Source organism: Macrobrachium rosenbergii, chromosome 13 (assembly GCF_040412425.1).
Source record: "Macrobrachium rosenbergii isolate ZJJX-2024 chromosome 13, ASM4041242v1, whole genome shotgun sequence".
NCBI lineage: Eukaryota > Metazoa > Arthropoda > Malacostraca > Decapoda > Palaemonidae > Macrobrachium > Macrobrachium rosenbergii.
Genome location: NC_089753.1, coordinates 33686533 through 33703912, shown reverse-complemented (window position 1 = coordinate 33703912; position 17380 = coordinate 33686533). Strand labels below are relative to the sequence as shown.

The window sequence follows — 17380 nt, the reverse complement described above, 5'->3', positions numbered from 1 at the left end:
CGTGGCCCCCCCCCATGAAAAATAATGACAAAATAATAATATTGAAGATTTAGATAATAATGGCATAAATGAGAGACATGAAAATGGGAAAAAATAATAAATCTATATAATATATATATATATATATATATATATATATATATATATATATATATATATATATATATATATATATATATAAGATGTATAATGTGAAAATTGATGCCCCATTAAATTTTCCTGGATCCGCTAGTGTACCTCCATTCACATTCTCTCTTTCCATCTTGTTACTGTTATCCACCCTCTCCTAACAATTATTTCATGATGCAACTGCTTTGAGATTTTCCTCCTGTTACACCTCTCAAACCTTTCTACTCTCAATTTCCTTTCCAGCGTTGAATAACCTCACAGGTCCCAGTGCCTGGCATTTGGCCTAAACCCCATACTCCACTCCATGCAAGCTACAACAGGAAGCACTAACTATCATGACTTGTCAAGGGTTCAGTGAATACCTGCTGTTGTCAGGTTCGAGTTTTGTTGGAGGGGAGGGCGGGGGTAGGGGCGGGAGATGGAAGCGCAGGGGCGCGTGCACACGCGAACATATGTAATCAACCACGCTCACTCATGCTCGTTTCACTTGAGGTTCTTTCGCCTGAATGTGTCCATAAGACATGAGTGAAGAATCCCATGGCTCATTGGCCTGAGATAACGAGGTTTTCCTCGCACGTCTCAATGGAAATGATCTCGAGGGGATGGGGGCGGGGAGCAGTAAGATAGATCATTTGAACGCTGCGAGAGCAGATTGCGTTTTGTACCTTAGAAATTGGTAGCTTATTAGATCTCTGCACTGCATATATATGTATGTAAGCGGCGCATCGCTTTTGGATGCTTGCAGGGGAATGTGATTTTATATGTCATATATATATATATATATATATATATATATATATATATATATATATATATATATATATATATATATATATATATATATATATATATATATATATATATATATATATATATATATATATGTGTGTGCGTGTGCGCGCTTGCTTGCGTCTTGTACGTACAATTAAACCATTTAAATACTATATATGGAAAGGCAAGTGACGTTCATTTTGCACTCGTCACATTACTTATGGTAGGTTAACCGTATCTGCTCTGCACTGTTCATTTGTACTTCACGACAATTTTCTTTTTCTTTTTAGTAGTGATCAAAACAGTTACATTATTCAAGTAAGACCGATACCTATCGTACCATAAGAGGAGTGCTGTTGATACAGTACCCTTTAGTCAATTGATTTTCTTTTTCATTCAGGCAGTACACTTTCCTCCTTTGTACCTTATTGTGTTGGTGACGTTATATGATAAGTTCCTTCATCATATTTATTCATCCTGCATTTTTCCACGTGTTATGTCGTGGGGTTTCAAAGTTTTAGTTGATAAATTTATTCTTGTTTTCTTTTTATCAATGGTCATCACCGATACATTCAATATAGATGTCTTATTTTCTTGGCAACTCTCAACAAAATTTTGCTACAGCGTTGCATTCAGATTCATCATATGAAAGTATTATATGGATGTTGCTGTACCCCTTTGTTTTGATTGCAAGCACTCTTGTTAGTTTTCTGCAAAAGAAAACTGTTGTGCCGGCTTTGTCTGTCCGTCTGCACTTTTTATGTCCGCCCTCAAATCTTAAAACCTACTGAGGCTAGAGGGCTGCTAATTGGTATGTTGAGCATCCACCCTCCAATCCTCATACATATCAAATTGCAGTCCTCTAGCCTCAGTAGTTTTTATTTTATTTAAGGTTAAAGTTAGCCATAATCGTGCTTGTGGCAACGATATAGGCCAGGCCACCACCGGGCCGTAGTTAAAGTTTCACGGGCCGCGGCTCATACAGCATTATACCCAGACCACCGAAAGATAGATCTATTTTTGGTGGCCTTGATTGTACGCTGTACCGGCTGTACAGAAAACTCGATGGCTCCGAAGAAACTTCGGCTCATTCTTTACATGTTTTATTAATCTATCCCTTTCAGTAATAACGCTATTGTGTTAACTCTCCCTCTCTCTAAGGTGGTACTTGATGCTAATTGGTGAGATATAAGGTTATCATTAACGTAAATGGTTTCGATTCTGGATTAGGGGACTTCTAAGATTAACCCTATTGGTTTCAGTATATTTTCGCTATGATTATTTTTGATCAGTTTATTTTTTTCTGAAATCGGTTGCTGAACACCAGTAGCTTCTGACTGCTCTGACATCACTCTTTTTGTATTTTTGTATTTATCTCATTTTTAATGCTTATACTCTATATTTATTTCATTTCTTATACACTTAGGAAAACCCTATTTTTATTTCATTTCGTATGCACTCAGGAAAACCTTTATAATTTTCCTCTCCATGAAAATACATTCGTTTTTTATTCAGTCTTTGTTTTTGTAAATTTCGATTAGTATGTTGTGAAATTCTCTTCAGTAATTAGGTATATTCAATAATATTTTTATGTATTTTTTTTTTCAAAGTCAAGTAGGGTTGCTTAACTGTGGGTGAATCCAGAGAAGAAACGAACACAGTTTTGCCTTAACTGCTGAATCGCGAATGTATCCACAAAGTTTGAAAAAATCCATATCAGTAGCCGTTTCCTGCACCTACATATGCAGTAGGTTAAAAAGAAGTTCGCCGAAGACATTCTACACACACTTTACCGATTATTTCTACCCTAGGGGGGAGTATTTAGGCGCTTTCTAGGTCTTCCTCATAACAGCTGTGAAATCTGCGCTGTTTTTCACCTACCTGATGTCTTCCATTCTTTCTACGTGGCCAACCATCCCGAAACACACAACTATCCTCCCACTACTATGTATCTCCACATTCTTCAAATTTCACATAATATTAAACTCCATCTCAACATTTTCTACGTTTTTCTTTCATTTACTAATGCCATTCGCACTTCATTTCCATTAATCCCTTCATACGTTCAAATTTTGGTTTCCACATACGCTCAGTCTTTTGTTAATGTTTTGCACATGCGCTGTTAGTTCTCTTGCTTCAACCATTTTGTGATTCTCCTCTTTTCTTATCTTGCCATCAGCCTTAAAATCACTTCCAGATGCTATAAAAGTCAGCTGCTTTCACTCTTTGATAGCAACATTCATTGGTCCATCTACTTGGTTCCCATATACTCTCGCGTTTTTCTTTTTGTGAGCACTTATGATAAATTCTTTTACTACTCCTTTTAGTTTCCCTTCATCTCTATCACCTATATAAAAATGAAAAATTATTCCTCTCACTCGATCCTTTGGAATTGTTCCCTTACCCAGACACACCTTACACACCCCTGTCATCCTCTGAATCACACTGTAATTACCTTACTGCAGCATCTTACTTGTTATCCCATGAACTCCTGCTGTGTATCCATTCTTCAACCTCTTTATTTCCTTCCTTACTTCTTCACTGTTCACCTTCACAGGCATTCTCAAACCTACCATTCACTCGTATATCATTCAACCCTGTCTTTCGTTTATCATCCACTTTCAGTAAATCTTCAAAATTGCCGCTCCACTGACCCCTTACTGTATTCATTGTCTACAGAATCTCACTTTGCATAATTTGTTCACAAAATCATTTGCTCATATCTTTTTTTTCTTTTTACTTACCTTTAGAACAACTTATCTTCCCGAGTGTTCATGCTCTTCTTCACCAATGTATTTTCATATCTTGCCCTCTTCTTTTCTTTCATTCGCATTCTTCTGGACCAACCTAACCGTTATCTGTCATGCAGCTTCACCTCAGAGCTTTTTTTTGTTTTGTTTTGTTTTGATAAACATCCCTTTTCTCATCCCCTGCTAACCTCAGAGACTCCCTGCTGACTTATCACCACACCCTGAATTTTATTTTTATGTATTCCTTGTCATCTCCTTCCATATCTCATGTCTTTAACCCTTGTCCAGTTTTCATAAATTTTTCCCTTATGTTTCATCTCACTTCCATTTTATCAGGTTCAGTTTATTATATTATATTTACTGCGACATTGTCAATCCTTCTCTCCTACTAAATCTTTTAGTTATAACAACTTTTACTTCAACAAAATTATGGTTAAGTATACCTTCAGCCACGGATGTACCTGCATCCATTTCTTTTCTCAGCGATAGTGGGCATTAAGTTGTACTTTCATCTACCCTGTATTTGCAGTCTAACAGATTCTATACCTCACCATATTTTGCCTTTTACCAAGAATAATTATGCTTCTTACTCTGATGGGTACGGAATGTCTTGATGGAGGAGATGTTCCAGAGAAATGAAGAGAAGATAAATTGTTCCATAAAAACGATAGAGGCTGTTGTAAAAACTACAGGGGTACGACACTGTATGCTAAGGATGTGGTAGGGAAGGTGCAAAGGAGGAGTTTGATTGAGAAAGTAAGTGTAAAAGTGTATCTGAGGCAAAGGTGTGTTATTTCTTCACGGCTGTTATATGTTTTACTGAAGAAAGCGACACAAAAGTCATATATATAAAAAATTAGATGTGATGCGAGAAGGAGTCTTAAACGGAATGTTGACATTCATGTTTGCAATTGAAGTATTCATTGGGGATAGTGAAGAGCATTGGAAGACTTTATGAGACGTAGATATGAACCAGTAAGTTATAACAATGAATATGGAGGAATGGAAGCATTTGGTTTTTATAGGTACTTTTAGGGGGTGAATATAATGGATAATGGTACTGTGAGAGAAAAGTTCAGTCAAAGAATAGACGTCACGAAGGAAGGCGTTCGGGCCTTGTAAAAGATTGGAGAATTGTTAAGCTAGCTCTCCGATGAAGCGGAGAATTAATGGATCATGAATGTAAATAAAAACAAATGTTGTATTGAGCTGTGATCGTAGTATATATAGTATATAGCTCAAGAATTGAAGGGGTAAAGCGTGTGATTGCTGTATATAAATGTAAAAGTGAAAAAAACTGTTATTATAGATGCAAGGTTAGGTCAATATTTTGAGACGTTTCGGTCACTTGGAATGAGGGAGTAACTACTGTATAGCTTGGTGAAACGGGTCTATTTCGGAAGTGTTAGGAGGAAGGAGGAGAGGAAGACCGAGAAAGAGCCGGACAGATAGCAGCATGAAAGAGGAGGCATTGGAAAGGAAGACCCTTAAAATCCTAAGAGGCAGGAGGCTACGTGCAAGAAGGTGAGTGGCGCATTGCATGTGTAAGGTTTCTTTGCGCTTCTGGTGAGTCATCTGTGTAGGTGTAGTGTGAGTCGTCTGTGTAGGTGTATGAAGCATCTCGTGTTGTGAGGGTTTATGTTTGTGCCTCCAAGGCACATCCATGATTCAGCAGTTTTGAAGTGAGGTATGAATTTGGCAGCAACCATTGATATGTTTTTCTCTACCTCTTATTCTTGAATATATGTATATGTATGTGAATATATATATTATATATATAATATATATATATATATATATATATATATAATTACTTACGTATTTTTTCTCAACACAAATACGTTGTCGTGAATAATTCTAGTCTAGTGCATCGGGATTAACTAGACTTCCAGTTTTATAAAAAAAAAAATGGCATTCCTTGATAAGTTTGCAGAATGGAAGAAATATCTGTGAAATTTCTGGCAAAGTCACATTGTTAACTTCAGTTGTTAACTTCAGTATTGTTTTTGGTGTGGGGAAGGAGCTCATGTCATTTTGGAAACAAGTATTTAAAAAGATTTTTAAAATTTATTATTTTTTTTTTAGATACCGTGAGCATTTCTAATCCATAATGCGGAATGCACTGAAAATAAATTTAAACGGCCTGACATCCCCCATAGATTTAAGTTATTCCTGTTATGTTTTATCCTGTCGTTGATTTATTGTTGTGACGCCATTTCTAGCAACCATAAATACAGGATTTGGATTTACTATCCAGTTAAAATGCCATTTCAAACTTTTTTTTTTTTAAATACTTTACATTCATAGATTTGACTCTTTTCAAGCTGAAAGACAGGAAATGTTTCATAGTCATTTCATACATAGGTATGCAACCTCTAGCAGTTTGTACCTCAGCAAATGAAAGCTGCAAGGAGAGAATGAAAAAACTATTAATCATAAGTCGGCAATCTTTATTGAAAATCTAAAATACAGATGAAAATCAAACAATGAAAAAACTTCTCTGAACGTGTTGAACAAAACCGTGACAACGCTGATAGCATGTTGAATGATAATTATAATAATAATAATCTCGAAAGCAGAAAGATACACACTTGGCGTCTATCGGAGGCCCCAAGAGACCTTGGCTGTGAGAGTGAGGACCAGGCAATTATCACAATCCGTCAAGTCAACAACACATAGACTAACATCATCATCATCATCATCATCATCATAGTCATGTCCACCACTACCGTCATCATCATCATCATCATCATTATATTCTCACCCTCCATTTTAACTAATCTCAAGCTACGACTGATGAGGTTCTATTTATACAATGTTGAAATGATCACAAACTCATTGTCTCTCACTGACAAATCCTTCGACTTTCCGTTTCTCTTCCACCGTCCCGTCACGATGCGTGAACCGCCAAGAAATACCAAGTAATGTATTTTTTGTTTATCTTCGGCACCGCCCTTTTATATTTGACGAAGAGGGCTCGCTGAGACCTTCCCGAGGAGGCGTTTCCTACCGATAGTTTGGGACCACCTCGAAATTCTTTCAAGGAGAAGAGAGGGGGAAGAGAAGGGGGCGGGGTGGGGTTACGTAGGTCTTTTTTGGGGTTCAGAGGTTTTAGTTAAACAGATAACTTGCACGAGTTTTTTTTTTTTCGTTTTTACTTTATTTTCTCTCTCTGTCGGTAGAGAACGCGGCTGCCTCAAGGTCCTCAGAATATCAGAAGTCCCTTTCCGTCTTTGAGCATTTGGGCGGAAATTATTATTTTATATATATATAGATATATATTTTACTACTTTTAAAAGTCATTTCTCGCTAGTATGGAACTCACCTCACAGCAAGATCTTTGGTTATTTGAAATAGGACTAAAAAATTGTATGTATTTATATATTTACATATTGTTCTTTAAAGCAATATTTCAGGAGAATCACTTTGTATATATTAGTTTTTCAGAAATTTTGTTGTGGGTGTATAAAGGGTTGATAACAGATCTGAGACAATATGTTACACCATGAAGTACATAAAAAACAAGATTTTTTTTATAGGATGAATGAGACTTTTTAATATTACTTTTTGTGAGGTATATTGCAAAAAACAATGCAATTTCTTCCGTCTGATTTTGGGCTAATGATGGATTTATCCTCATGTTGACTGGCGTTATTCACACTCAATAATAACAAGAAAAATACACGCAGCTCATTCATAATGACCGAGCACCGAATGAAAATTTTCGCGTCACATATTTGCGAACAGACCCAGAAGGGCAGAGTTGATGAAAAAGATTTATAATGGACAAGAAATGAAAGATTCCTGGGACAACTGCTATTCTATTCCTTGCCTATTCATTTTGAACAAGAAGTGCACATCTCAGAGGCTTCCCCATTATGAATAAGAGCAGGTGTATTCAGTACAGTTTTTCTTCATGATCTGAGATAACAAACAAATCCAGGAGACGCGCGCCCCAGCACGGTCATCGAACAAGCACCCTCTCGAGTCCTACTGAGATGGTGAATGGGTAGCTAAACAGGTGTTCTCTTGCTTACGCACCCTGCTAAATTGTCCCTTGATTGTTTCATAACTGATTCGTACCCAGACGCTCCGTCGTAATCGAACCACGAAGGTGTGACTGTAGAAAGTCAATGCGTGCACGACCAGAATCCTCTTGGTGTCTTAGAAAAGTACTCTGTCAAACTCGTACCAAGGTATTCGACGAGCGGCGCACGCCAAACCCGCCCCTGGCCCTCGGGTGTTCGAGAGCCGTGATCGATCGCTTCAGATTAGGAACTCGATGACCTGCAGAAGAGGAAATCACTTCTCGCGATGGGTCAAAGCAGGGCAGGAATACTTTTGGTCGTGCGCAGAAGAACCACAGTGCAAGGCCACTATCGACACCAGAGTAAGAACCGTCTGTCCACCAGACACAAAAATCTCTCTCTCTCAGTACGATGCGGAGAACAATACGAACGCAATTTGCATGGCGGTGCGTGCGTGTGTGGGGAACGCCGTCCCCTGGCTTCAACAGATGGGATGAGAAGAATGCTTGCATGTCTGTGACTTGGAAGAAAATCAACGCGAAGAGGAAAGAGCGAGCTGCGATCAATGTATAGACTGTTCTTCACCAATTCCACGTTTGACCGAATGACGTTGCCGCGGAGGAAAACCTCAAAATATAGACGAGAGGAAGAAAACGCATGGAGTGAAAACCATCGCTCGAATTTCGCAAACTTTTCTAACCGATTGTGTTGAATTCAATTAACCATTTTTTCCCCCTTTATTTCGTGTGCTAAGTGACAACCAGGAAGTCCGGGGACTCAGAACGAAGGGGCGGATGAGCTGAGGGGATTTGGACCTAACCCAAAGGAACAGTGTGGAAGAGACAGGCAGGTACAGAGAGAGGAATTAAAAGGATATATATATATATATATATATATATATATATATATATATATATATATATATATATATATATATATATATATATATTCAAACATTCTCGAAATGAGTGAAAGAAAGCCGATACTATTCAACAAGAGATAAGCAAAGAAAGCTTGAAGCCAAACCAGATGATGATTTAAGTAAAAATGACGTTGTTCCTAGAAGCCTCTTATTTGTATTTCAGTAGTGTTTCGCACAAGTATGGTTTGGGAAGCAATAGGCCTGCAATTGAATGAAGAGATAGACAGACAGACAGACAGATAGGTAGATAGATTGATAAGGCAAGTCGATATATTATCATCACTTGCCTCATCCAGTACTGTGAGAAGAAAAATGGCTGACAATAACAGAAAACTTGTTCTTGTGTTACACAGGAGAAAACAGCAACGTCTGCACATGGTTTGAGTGACGCAATAAAGGTCTTCCTCTCTCTAGAACAACAGAGGCAGGGCAAGAGGATAGACGCAAGACGGAAAGATCAGATAATAGATAGACAGAGAGAGAGAGAGAGAGAGAGAGAGACAGATAGAACGATACGTAGAGAACCGATTGAAGAAGGGGAGGTGAAACAAGAGGAAGTGGAAGAGTGAGAGGCCACAAAAAGAAAAAAAAAAAATGAATCTTTAACCACCATATTTAATTGAAGTGTTTCCTGCCACTGCCCAAGATATGCGATAACTAGAAAATTCTACACGATAGAAAGCACCCTTTTAGAAGCCAAACTAATATGATAATAACAATGTTCAATCAATGTATATGATAGGTTGGTGAGCTCTCATTAACTAGATTAATCGTTAACTAATACTAATTAACAGTAGCAATTATACCCCCATATATCCCTTTTACGTACAGGATTGTCAAGATGGCCCTGTACCATTCCTCGGTGGGATCATCGCTCTCGCAGAAGGCGCTCGCCTAAAACGGGCGCCCCTCCCAAAAAAAAAAGAAGAAGAAGAAGGCGCCTGCGTGCCTGCCGAGAGGAACGGGGAATAGACTAGGGCCGTTTCGGATAAAGCGTGGGTTACCGTTAGGTCGTAAAGACGATATATAATTAACTTATAAGGTCGAAGAGTATTACATATACAGCTAACCAGGACACCCCCTGCCTCTCTCTCTACACTTTCATGATACAATAACGCACAATAATCATAAGGATTCCCAGAACTGTCGCAATGATCGTCATCACGTGAATTGCAATAATGACAGCAATAATCATCATTCATAATAACAACAACATCAACATCAGTGACACAGCCAATCTCTTCTTATACAATTTATATGAGTCATCATTGTTTTGGCGTAGCTGATATCATCAGATTTCCAATTTTTTTTTTTTTTTTTTTTTTTTTGTAGACATAGCTGATATCATTCGCTCCTTGGCCAGCTGGTTGACCTGCGTAGGGGATGATCCACGTGTCCTATACAAAGGAGAGAGAGAGAGATACCGTGAAGAAGGAAGTTTGTGCCTCGACTTCAGAACACTCTCTCGAACCATCAGAATCACTATCACAGCTGCGGTGACGTTTTTTTTTTTTTTTTTTTTAACTTTTTACATATATTCATTTTTTTTAAATGCGCCAATCGCATGGCATAAAAAGATTACTAACACCCGTTTACAATAGACTTCTTTTTTATTTATTTTATTTTTTACAAACACCGCTCTAGAATGACACAGTCTTTTTGTCTTTTTTATTTTCTCCACTTATAAACACTAGTGTTCTTCTCTATGTAAAACGGTAAAAAGTGTAGTATTATTATTATTAATATTATTCCTACGAGATACAATGAATAACTGCTGCCAATCCCAGCACCTGTCTCTTGGTTTTGGCCGGGCAGTTTCGGGATTCTTAGTAGTACTAACATTCACTTTTTTTTTTCTTATAAAATTCACAAAAACAAAACAAGGTATATTTATATATCTTCATTATCATCATCATCATCGTCATTTCCCCCCTCTCTTGACGTCTCGCTGATTTCCTGTGCTCCATCTTTCACTGACCAGGATGCCACGACAACAACACACAGACGTATATAAGGCAACCACGCCGCAAATACTGGGTAGCACTCACTCGTTTTCACCTTTCCTTTTTAACTGTGTAAGTCAACCAAAAAAAAAAAAAAAAAAAACACTGGTAATTAGAAAATTTTCGCCCCCCCAAGAAAAAACTGTCTCGTGTCAGCTTCGATAAAAAATATCTCTTCAAGTTCTGTTATTATCTGTTAATATAGGTCATTATCCAGTTTTTTTTTCTTCTTCTTCTCCCTTATTACATGTTGTTCGACATTTTCTCACCGGCTTCAGAATTTTCTTCGTCCTTTGCACAGGGGATTGCAGCTGCTTTTGATATTTATTTTCCCCCACCATTTTCTGTTATTGTTTGTGCTGAATATTCAACTTTTCTCACACAACGTCAACAATTTTTTACATCATTTTTGAGATGAACACTGCGAATGGGCAAACGTAACTGTCACTCGTCGAAGCGATTTGAATACTCTCAGTAGATTAAAGATTAACAACATTTTTTTTGGATTATGAATCATAAACACATTTGAGGGGGGCGGGGGGCGCGGGGGGGAATCCCTCAAGTCTACCCAGAAGTGATTGAAACGATGAGGAGGAGGAAAGGCGTAAGCACAAAGGCATTGAGAGCTGCATTTCCGAATATCAATAAGAACAAGAAGATCAACAACCAGTTTTCTTGCCTCTGGCAACTCATAACAAATCATGGATCTCACTTTTTCCAGCAATGTTAAAATGTAAGTGATATTTATCCTTAAACAATCATAATAAAGATGTTGGTGATCTATATGTATAGATAACAATCGTAGAGATTATAATCAATCTGATAATATCAATAATAATAATAACAATAATGAACATATGCATAATGATAAACTGCAAACAATTTCAATCGAGTTACGGCGCCAGTGTCGTCGACATTACCAGTCCCGATTTTTTTTCCACCTGGTGGGATTAACCGTAGATGCACTCAACAACAACAGCAGTGTCTCTCTGAGACTCATTCATTCGCCCCCCTCACGGTATGAGGGGGACTCTGCTTCCCTCATTCAAAAGGAGGAGGAGGAGGAGGTGGTGGAGGAGAAGGAACAGGAATAGGAATTGGAGGAGGAGGAGGAGGAGGAGAAAGAGATTCATCCCATTTCCAGACGAGGCCGAGTGACAATCGATGAAGGATAAGAAATTCCTATTCAATAAATTGATTTTTTTTTTCTTACCTGGCAGTACAGAAAGACATGATACCGTCCAGCTATCGAAAGTGTATGCCTCCCCTTATATATGTATATATATATATTTTTTTTAAACTTGGCAAAAGCAACCAACCTCCCCTAAATACGTTTATTCTCTTTTATGAAAGCTAGTTCATTTATATTAATATATTTATATTTATATATATATATGTATATGTGATAGGTAAAAACAAAACAAAAAAATGTCCAGATATACCTAACAACAACTTGGCTTGATCACTAAGCTAGCAACAAGATCGTCATCGTCATTCTTCAAAGGGACCCTTAATAAGTATATAGGAAAATGAAAGCGAGTTACCCGTATGTACAGCGACAAATGATAAAAGCGCCAAGAGAGATAATAATTCTCGTTCAATTACGCCAGACAGAAAATACGGGAGATGCGGGGATCGAACTGAGGTTCTAATACGTTTTGTGGAGTACTTGATTCTCTCTCTCATCTAAAATGGTATAAATATGTATACATTTGGCTATACATGTAATCAAAAGTCATATTATTATTTATTATTATTATTATTTTTTTGTTATGGAATATCAGGCTACTGTTTACAAAGCAAACGGAATGAGGGTCTAACTTTGAGATGCATTTTTTTTTCTTTTATTAATCCCCGTGTCCTCCTTGACGCCCCATGTAATCTCCAACCTCCAGTTCAAGTGCGACACTGTCGAGTGGCAGAGAGAAGCCACGTGAAACAGATTACGGAGAGAGAGAGAGAGACCGAGAGAGAGAAAGAGAGAGAGAGAGAGAAGAAAGGGAGAGCGAGAGAGAATCATATGGAAGCCACTTATCTCGAGAAGAAGTTGGGAATGTTTGTTCTGGAATCTCAAACTTGAGATGTGACGGTGGTGAGAGAAGTCTGGAATTCATTCCTGTCTGTGGGAGTTCGGAGCTTGTGTTGTGGATGATTTGATTTGAGAAAGACCCTTTTTTTTTTTTATATTCAGGACTGCATACTATCTTGCAAAGGGAATGGAATGGATTACCGTATCGGTAGGGACTCGTCATACACGCGTGCTGGATAATTCAGCGGAGGCCGGGCGGAAAAATGACTGAAAAGAACGCCGCTGGAAATAACTGAGGCTCAAAAAAGGACGAAGCGTTTTCTCCCCGCTGGATGTAGCCTCTACAGTGTCACAGGAGACTTTCGGTGCCCGGCGCCTTGTGGGTGGTTTTCTCTCTTTGTCCCGTAGGAATTATGAGCTGTCTTGAATCGCCCCATCTCCTCAGCACTACTAGAGAGAGAGAGAGAGAGAGAGAGAGAGAGAGAGAGAGAGAGAGAGAGAGAGAGAGAGAGAGAATGTTTTCTAGAAATGAGCAGCGACTACGGTACGGCGTGAAAAGGTTGAAATAGATGCATGTTATTTTAATATATATTAATAAATATTTATATATCTATCAGCAAGTCTCTCTCTGTATTTATATCTTGCTATGCAACAATATATTTGTTTGATTTTGATATCGAGTATTCTCGTCATTCATGTATTTGTGAGGAGCTGGGTTTTTCTGAAGAGGTTTAGAATCAATTCTGATATCGATGTCTGTTACCCATGTATATATATATATATATATATATATATATATATATATATATATATATATATATATATATATATATATATATATATATATATATATATATATTGAGCTCACATACATTCTTTGCATCAGAATGATTCTTACTTAAATGCAGTGTAGTGAATTATGAATGAATGGATAAACTATATTATTTGAATTTCTTTTGTGTGTGTGTGTTAGGGACTGTATTTTGTTTTATTTCGATTTTTATTTCTCGAGTGACATAGAGTACGGGAGAGGCGATTTCTTCGTTCCCTTCCACCATTTTTTTTTTTGCATGACACGTACACTACAAGTACGTATCCGGATTATACACCCGATGTTCCATTTCTCTCGCGTTGTGTCTTCAACGGGGGTTCGCTTCGGGCCGACGAAGGAGATTTGTAAGCTACAATAATATATCGATAATATAATTATACTTAATGCATCTTTGATGAAGATTTTCGATTACTTTGGCAACAGAAATGAGCTACTTAATAGATTCCTATACTCATGTCCTTCATGAATCATAAATAAAAAAACCTATGTACACACTGATATATTTTATGTATATCTATATACTTGAATGTTGGGGAGCGCGCGGGGATTTAAAGGGGGGGGGGTTTGCGAAGTTGCGTGCGTGTGTGGGTGGAGAAGACGGAGAGGCGGGTGGATATTGATAGAGAGAGAGAGAGAGAGAGAGAGAGAAGAGAGAGAGAGAGAGAGAGAGAGAGAGAGAGAGAATTACAGAGAGAGTGAGAGACAGTTGAGAGGTGTGTGAGAGAGAGACCTTCCCACACAAGGAATATTTGTAGTTCGTTGACATGATCACCCCATATACCCCCCACACCGTTCGTACCCACTCCCAGATCTCTCCCTCCCCCACACCCATACCATCCACAACAACTTCGAGATTATTGCATGGGAGACTCTTAATCGAGACTTACATAGTTCAAGAGAAAGGAGGGTCGTACGTTGCCGCGTGTGTACACGTATGCACGTACCTCGATGCACATAGCGGCATACACACACGAATACATACGTATACGTACACTCACACGTATACACACATATACGCATACAAACGTACACACACAGCGTGTATACCCATATGTGTGTATCATACGAATTATTCAATGATGCTTACAATACACTGACTCAATGAGCAAAGGGAATTAGCCCCCCTGTACGTGGCGTAATCAGCCGGAGCAACATTATGGCGCACAACTCACGTATTTGAAGTCATAGTAATAGTGTCTATACGGTATATAAAATCAGAACTCAGAGGCGCCTACTAAAAGTCCATTCTTTCAAACGATTTCTTATCAGTTTGTATTTTGTGGGAGGCGACATTTTTTTTTCTCGCCTGCGAAGAGACGCCGCCATTCGCTTGCCTAAGAACGACAACAGTGACCGCTTTCTCGCGCGCTCAAGCACCACCTCTACGAGAAGCCCTCCTCCGGATACAGAAATCTATTTTTGTTTTCTTTCTTTTCTCTAGAAATCTCTTTTTTTTTCTTTTTTCTTCCGAGAGCGTTTTTGAACGTCTTCATCGTCGATGCTGCGGTTTCACGGACAGCCACTCCGACTGCCCGTTCTGAATCCGACGGGAGTCATCAGCCACAGTCCTCCCCCCAATTCGAGTTTCCCGACAAAAAAAGAGCTCCTTTCGCTGCCGCAGCCGTGTTCACACTCGCACTCCCGGCAGCGGCGACACACCAGGTTTGCGCCGTCGGCAGCAGTTACGTCTTTTGAGGAGGTGCGTCCGCTGCCCCTAGGCCATCATCATCATCATCATCCATGGCCCTTCTTCTCTGAAAAATGGTTTTGACGGCGCGAGGCGAGAGAGGCCTCCCTTCCGAGGTCCACGACCACTCGAGAACGAATCGTTGCAGAATCGCCACAAATAAACAAGGAGATGCCGACTTCCCGGTCCTTCAACCAAGCTGCGGTGAGAGGGAAAAGCCCAAGAGTCGTGGGCGCGTGTAGTATGTGTTTTGGCTGACACCCCTGTGTCCCAATGACCGTGCCCCAGGGTCAGTGAGGCCCACTGTTGATCGGCGAGAAGGCGGCGGCAGTATTGGAGACAGAAGGCGGCAGCGCGGAATGGGCGTCGTGCCACCTCCGTGACACAAGAGTTCGTGATGAGCAAAGGCTGCCTCATGGCACTGAAGTGATGACGGGATGATGAAAAACGGTGATGAAAACGATGATGTCACACTGTCGCTCGTTAGGCCGGGGGCGGGGGAGAAGATGGGGGGGGGGGGCTCGGGAGTATAGCCGGGCCTTTGGCACTTATGGAAGCATCGTGACCAGAACAAGTATTATTTATTATTATTAATTATTGTTACCATTATTATTAGAATTATTATTATTTATTATTATTATTCTATATTTTGGGGGGGTTGCCAGCCCCTTTCGCCCCTTTTCCCGTAGATGAAGAAGAGAAGAAGAGGCGTCAGTCGGGCGTGATATTTGTTTTTCTTCAGAGCGGAAGGGGCGGAACATCCGAAAGCCAGATGACGGAAACACCTGCAGCCTGAGAGCCACAAATATTTTACACTGGTGCCACTTCCGGGAACTGCGCGAGGAAATGCCCTCATAAGGTCATGTGCTGTAGATGGCTCCAGCGTAGGGGTCATCTGGCCTTCTGGTTATGGGACTATGATATGCGGGGCAGATAGGAGCACTGCGATGGTGGCGGTGATGGTGAACAGAGTGAACACGATCAAGCACAGTCGATCGACCACCATGGCCGCGAATTTCCAGTCGTTGGCGATCTGCAAAGAGACACAGGGCGTGGATATGTAATGCTATTCTCGTCAAGTGCAATGCTTGGGGGTTGGGGTTTGGGATGGTTAAGTTATTGGAGGGATTTTTGTGCAAAAATAGAGTGGCGAAATTATGATAAACAAACTAAATACCTAGAAACAATTAGAAAACAAATATCACGTATAGAAATACGGTACATGTAACGGAAGAACATGGGCGCATCATGTAAGTATTAAAAAGCTTACACTAGAAATTTCGAAGAATTACGAAACAAATTTATTCCTGAAAAAAATGTATGTATACGTGATGATACGCCCGGAACAATAAAAAAAATGTCGATTTATCAGCGTAGATATAAATTTCAACAAAAAACCAGAAATGATGCAAAGTAGTGAACTTGTGTACACATTCATGAAAAATTTTTAAAGTAGATAAATATGCAAAGAATAATGTTTGGTTCTAAATCACGAAAAGATAAAAACGATGATTATACGAAAAAAGTTACAGCCACGAAGGAAAGAGTGAAGCATTGAGATGCTAAGTACTTTCGTCTTATTACCAAGACATGCTGTGACCATGTCTTGGTAACAAGACGGAAGTCCTTAGTATCTCAGTTGTTTCACTCTTAACTTCTGTGCTGTAACTTTGTTTGTGAAGAATAATGTCATAAGTGAACCATGGAATTACACGAGTTATCTTCTCCGGGCGGAAAGCTCTTCAAAGACGACATTAAAGAACCGTGAAATAAACAATGTATAATTCGGTAAAAAAAATTTTTGCAACGTGTATTTCCGAAGGCCCGGAAGTGGAAAATTCGAGTGGCCGAAAGTTGAAGGGCCGATGTAACCAATTGTAGTATTCAGTTTTATTCTACCGTTTTGTGGCTGAGTCGGTTTTTCGTGTATTTAATTTTATTTGACATTTTGTGACTGAGTCGGCTTTTCATGCTCGCTAAATATCTTCTATGAAATTTCCAAGATTCCACTGATATTTGATTCAGTTTAATTAGTTAATGTTTGGTGACACGTTATACATACATACATACATACATACACACACATATACACATACATATATATATGGTTACGTATATTTTTTTTTGAAGGCTTTTGGAATGAGGTTGCAGGCCCCATTCCCATATCCACAAAATGGGTGTGACTGATTGATTATCCACCATACACTTAAATATATATATATATATATA

The 17380-nt window shown here is 39.1% G+C and overlaps 1 protein-coding gene and 1 long non-coding RNA gene across 27 annotated transcripts in view; one reads left to right on the top strand and one right to left on the bottom strand.

The window, feature by feature from the left end:
- LOC136845137 (uncharacterized) overlaps positions 1 to 17380 on the top strand; it is a 582337-nt gene that overhangs the window by 177477 nt on the left and 387480 nt on the right. The window lies entirely within an intron of this gene.
- Positions 6080 to 17380, bottom strand: part of LOC136845133 (neuronal acetylcholine receptor subunit alpha-7-like) — a 514118-nt gene continuing 502817 nt past the window's right edge. For all 26 annotated transcript variants that reach the window (XM_067115030.1, XM_067115042.1, XM_067115028.1 and 23 more), the window contains one exon: positions 6080 to 16184. In XM_067115030.1, coding sequence (XP_066971131.1) covers positions 16059 to 16184 — 126 coding nt within the window. In that variant the 3' untranslated portion in view covers positions 6080 to 16058. The remainder of the gene's footprint in view (positions 16185 to 17380) is intronic.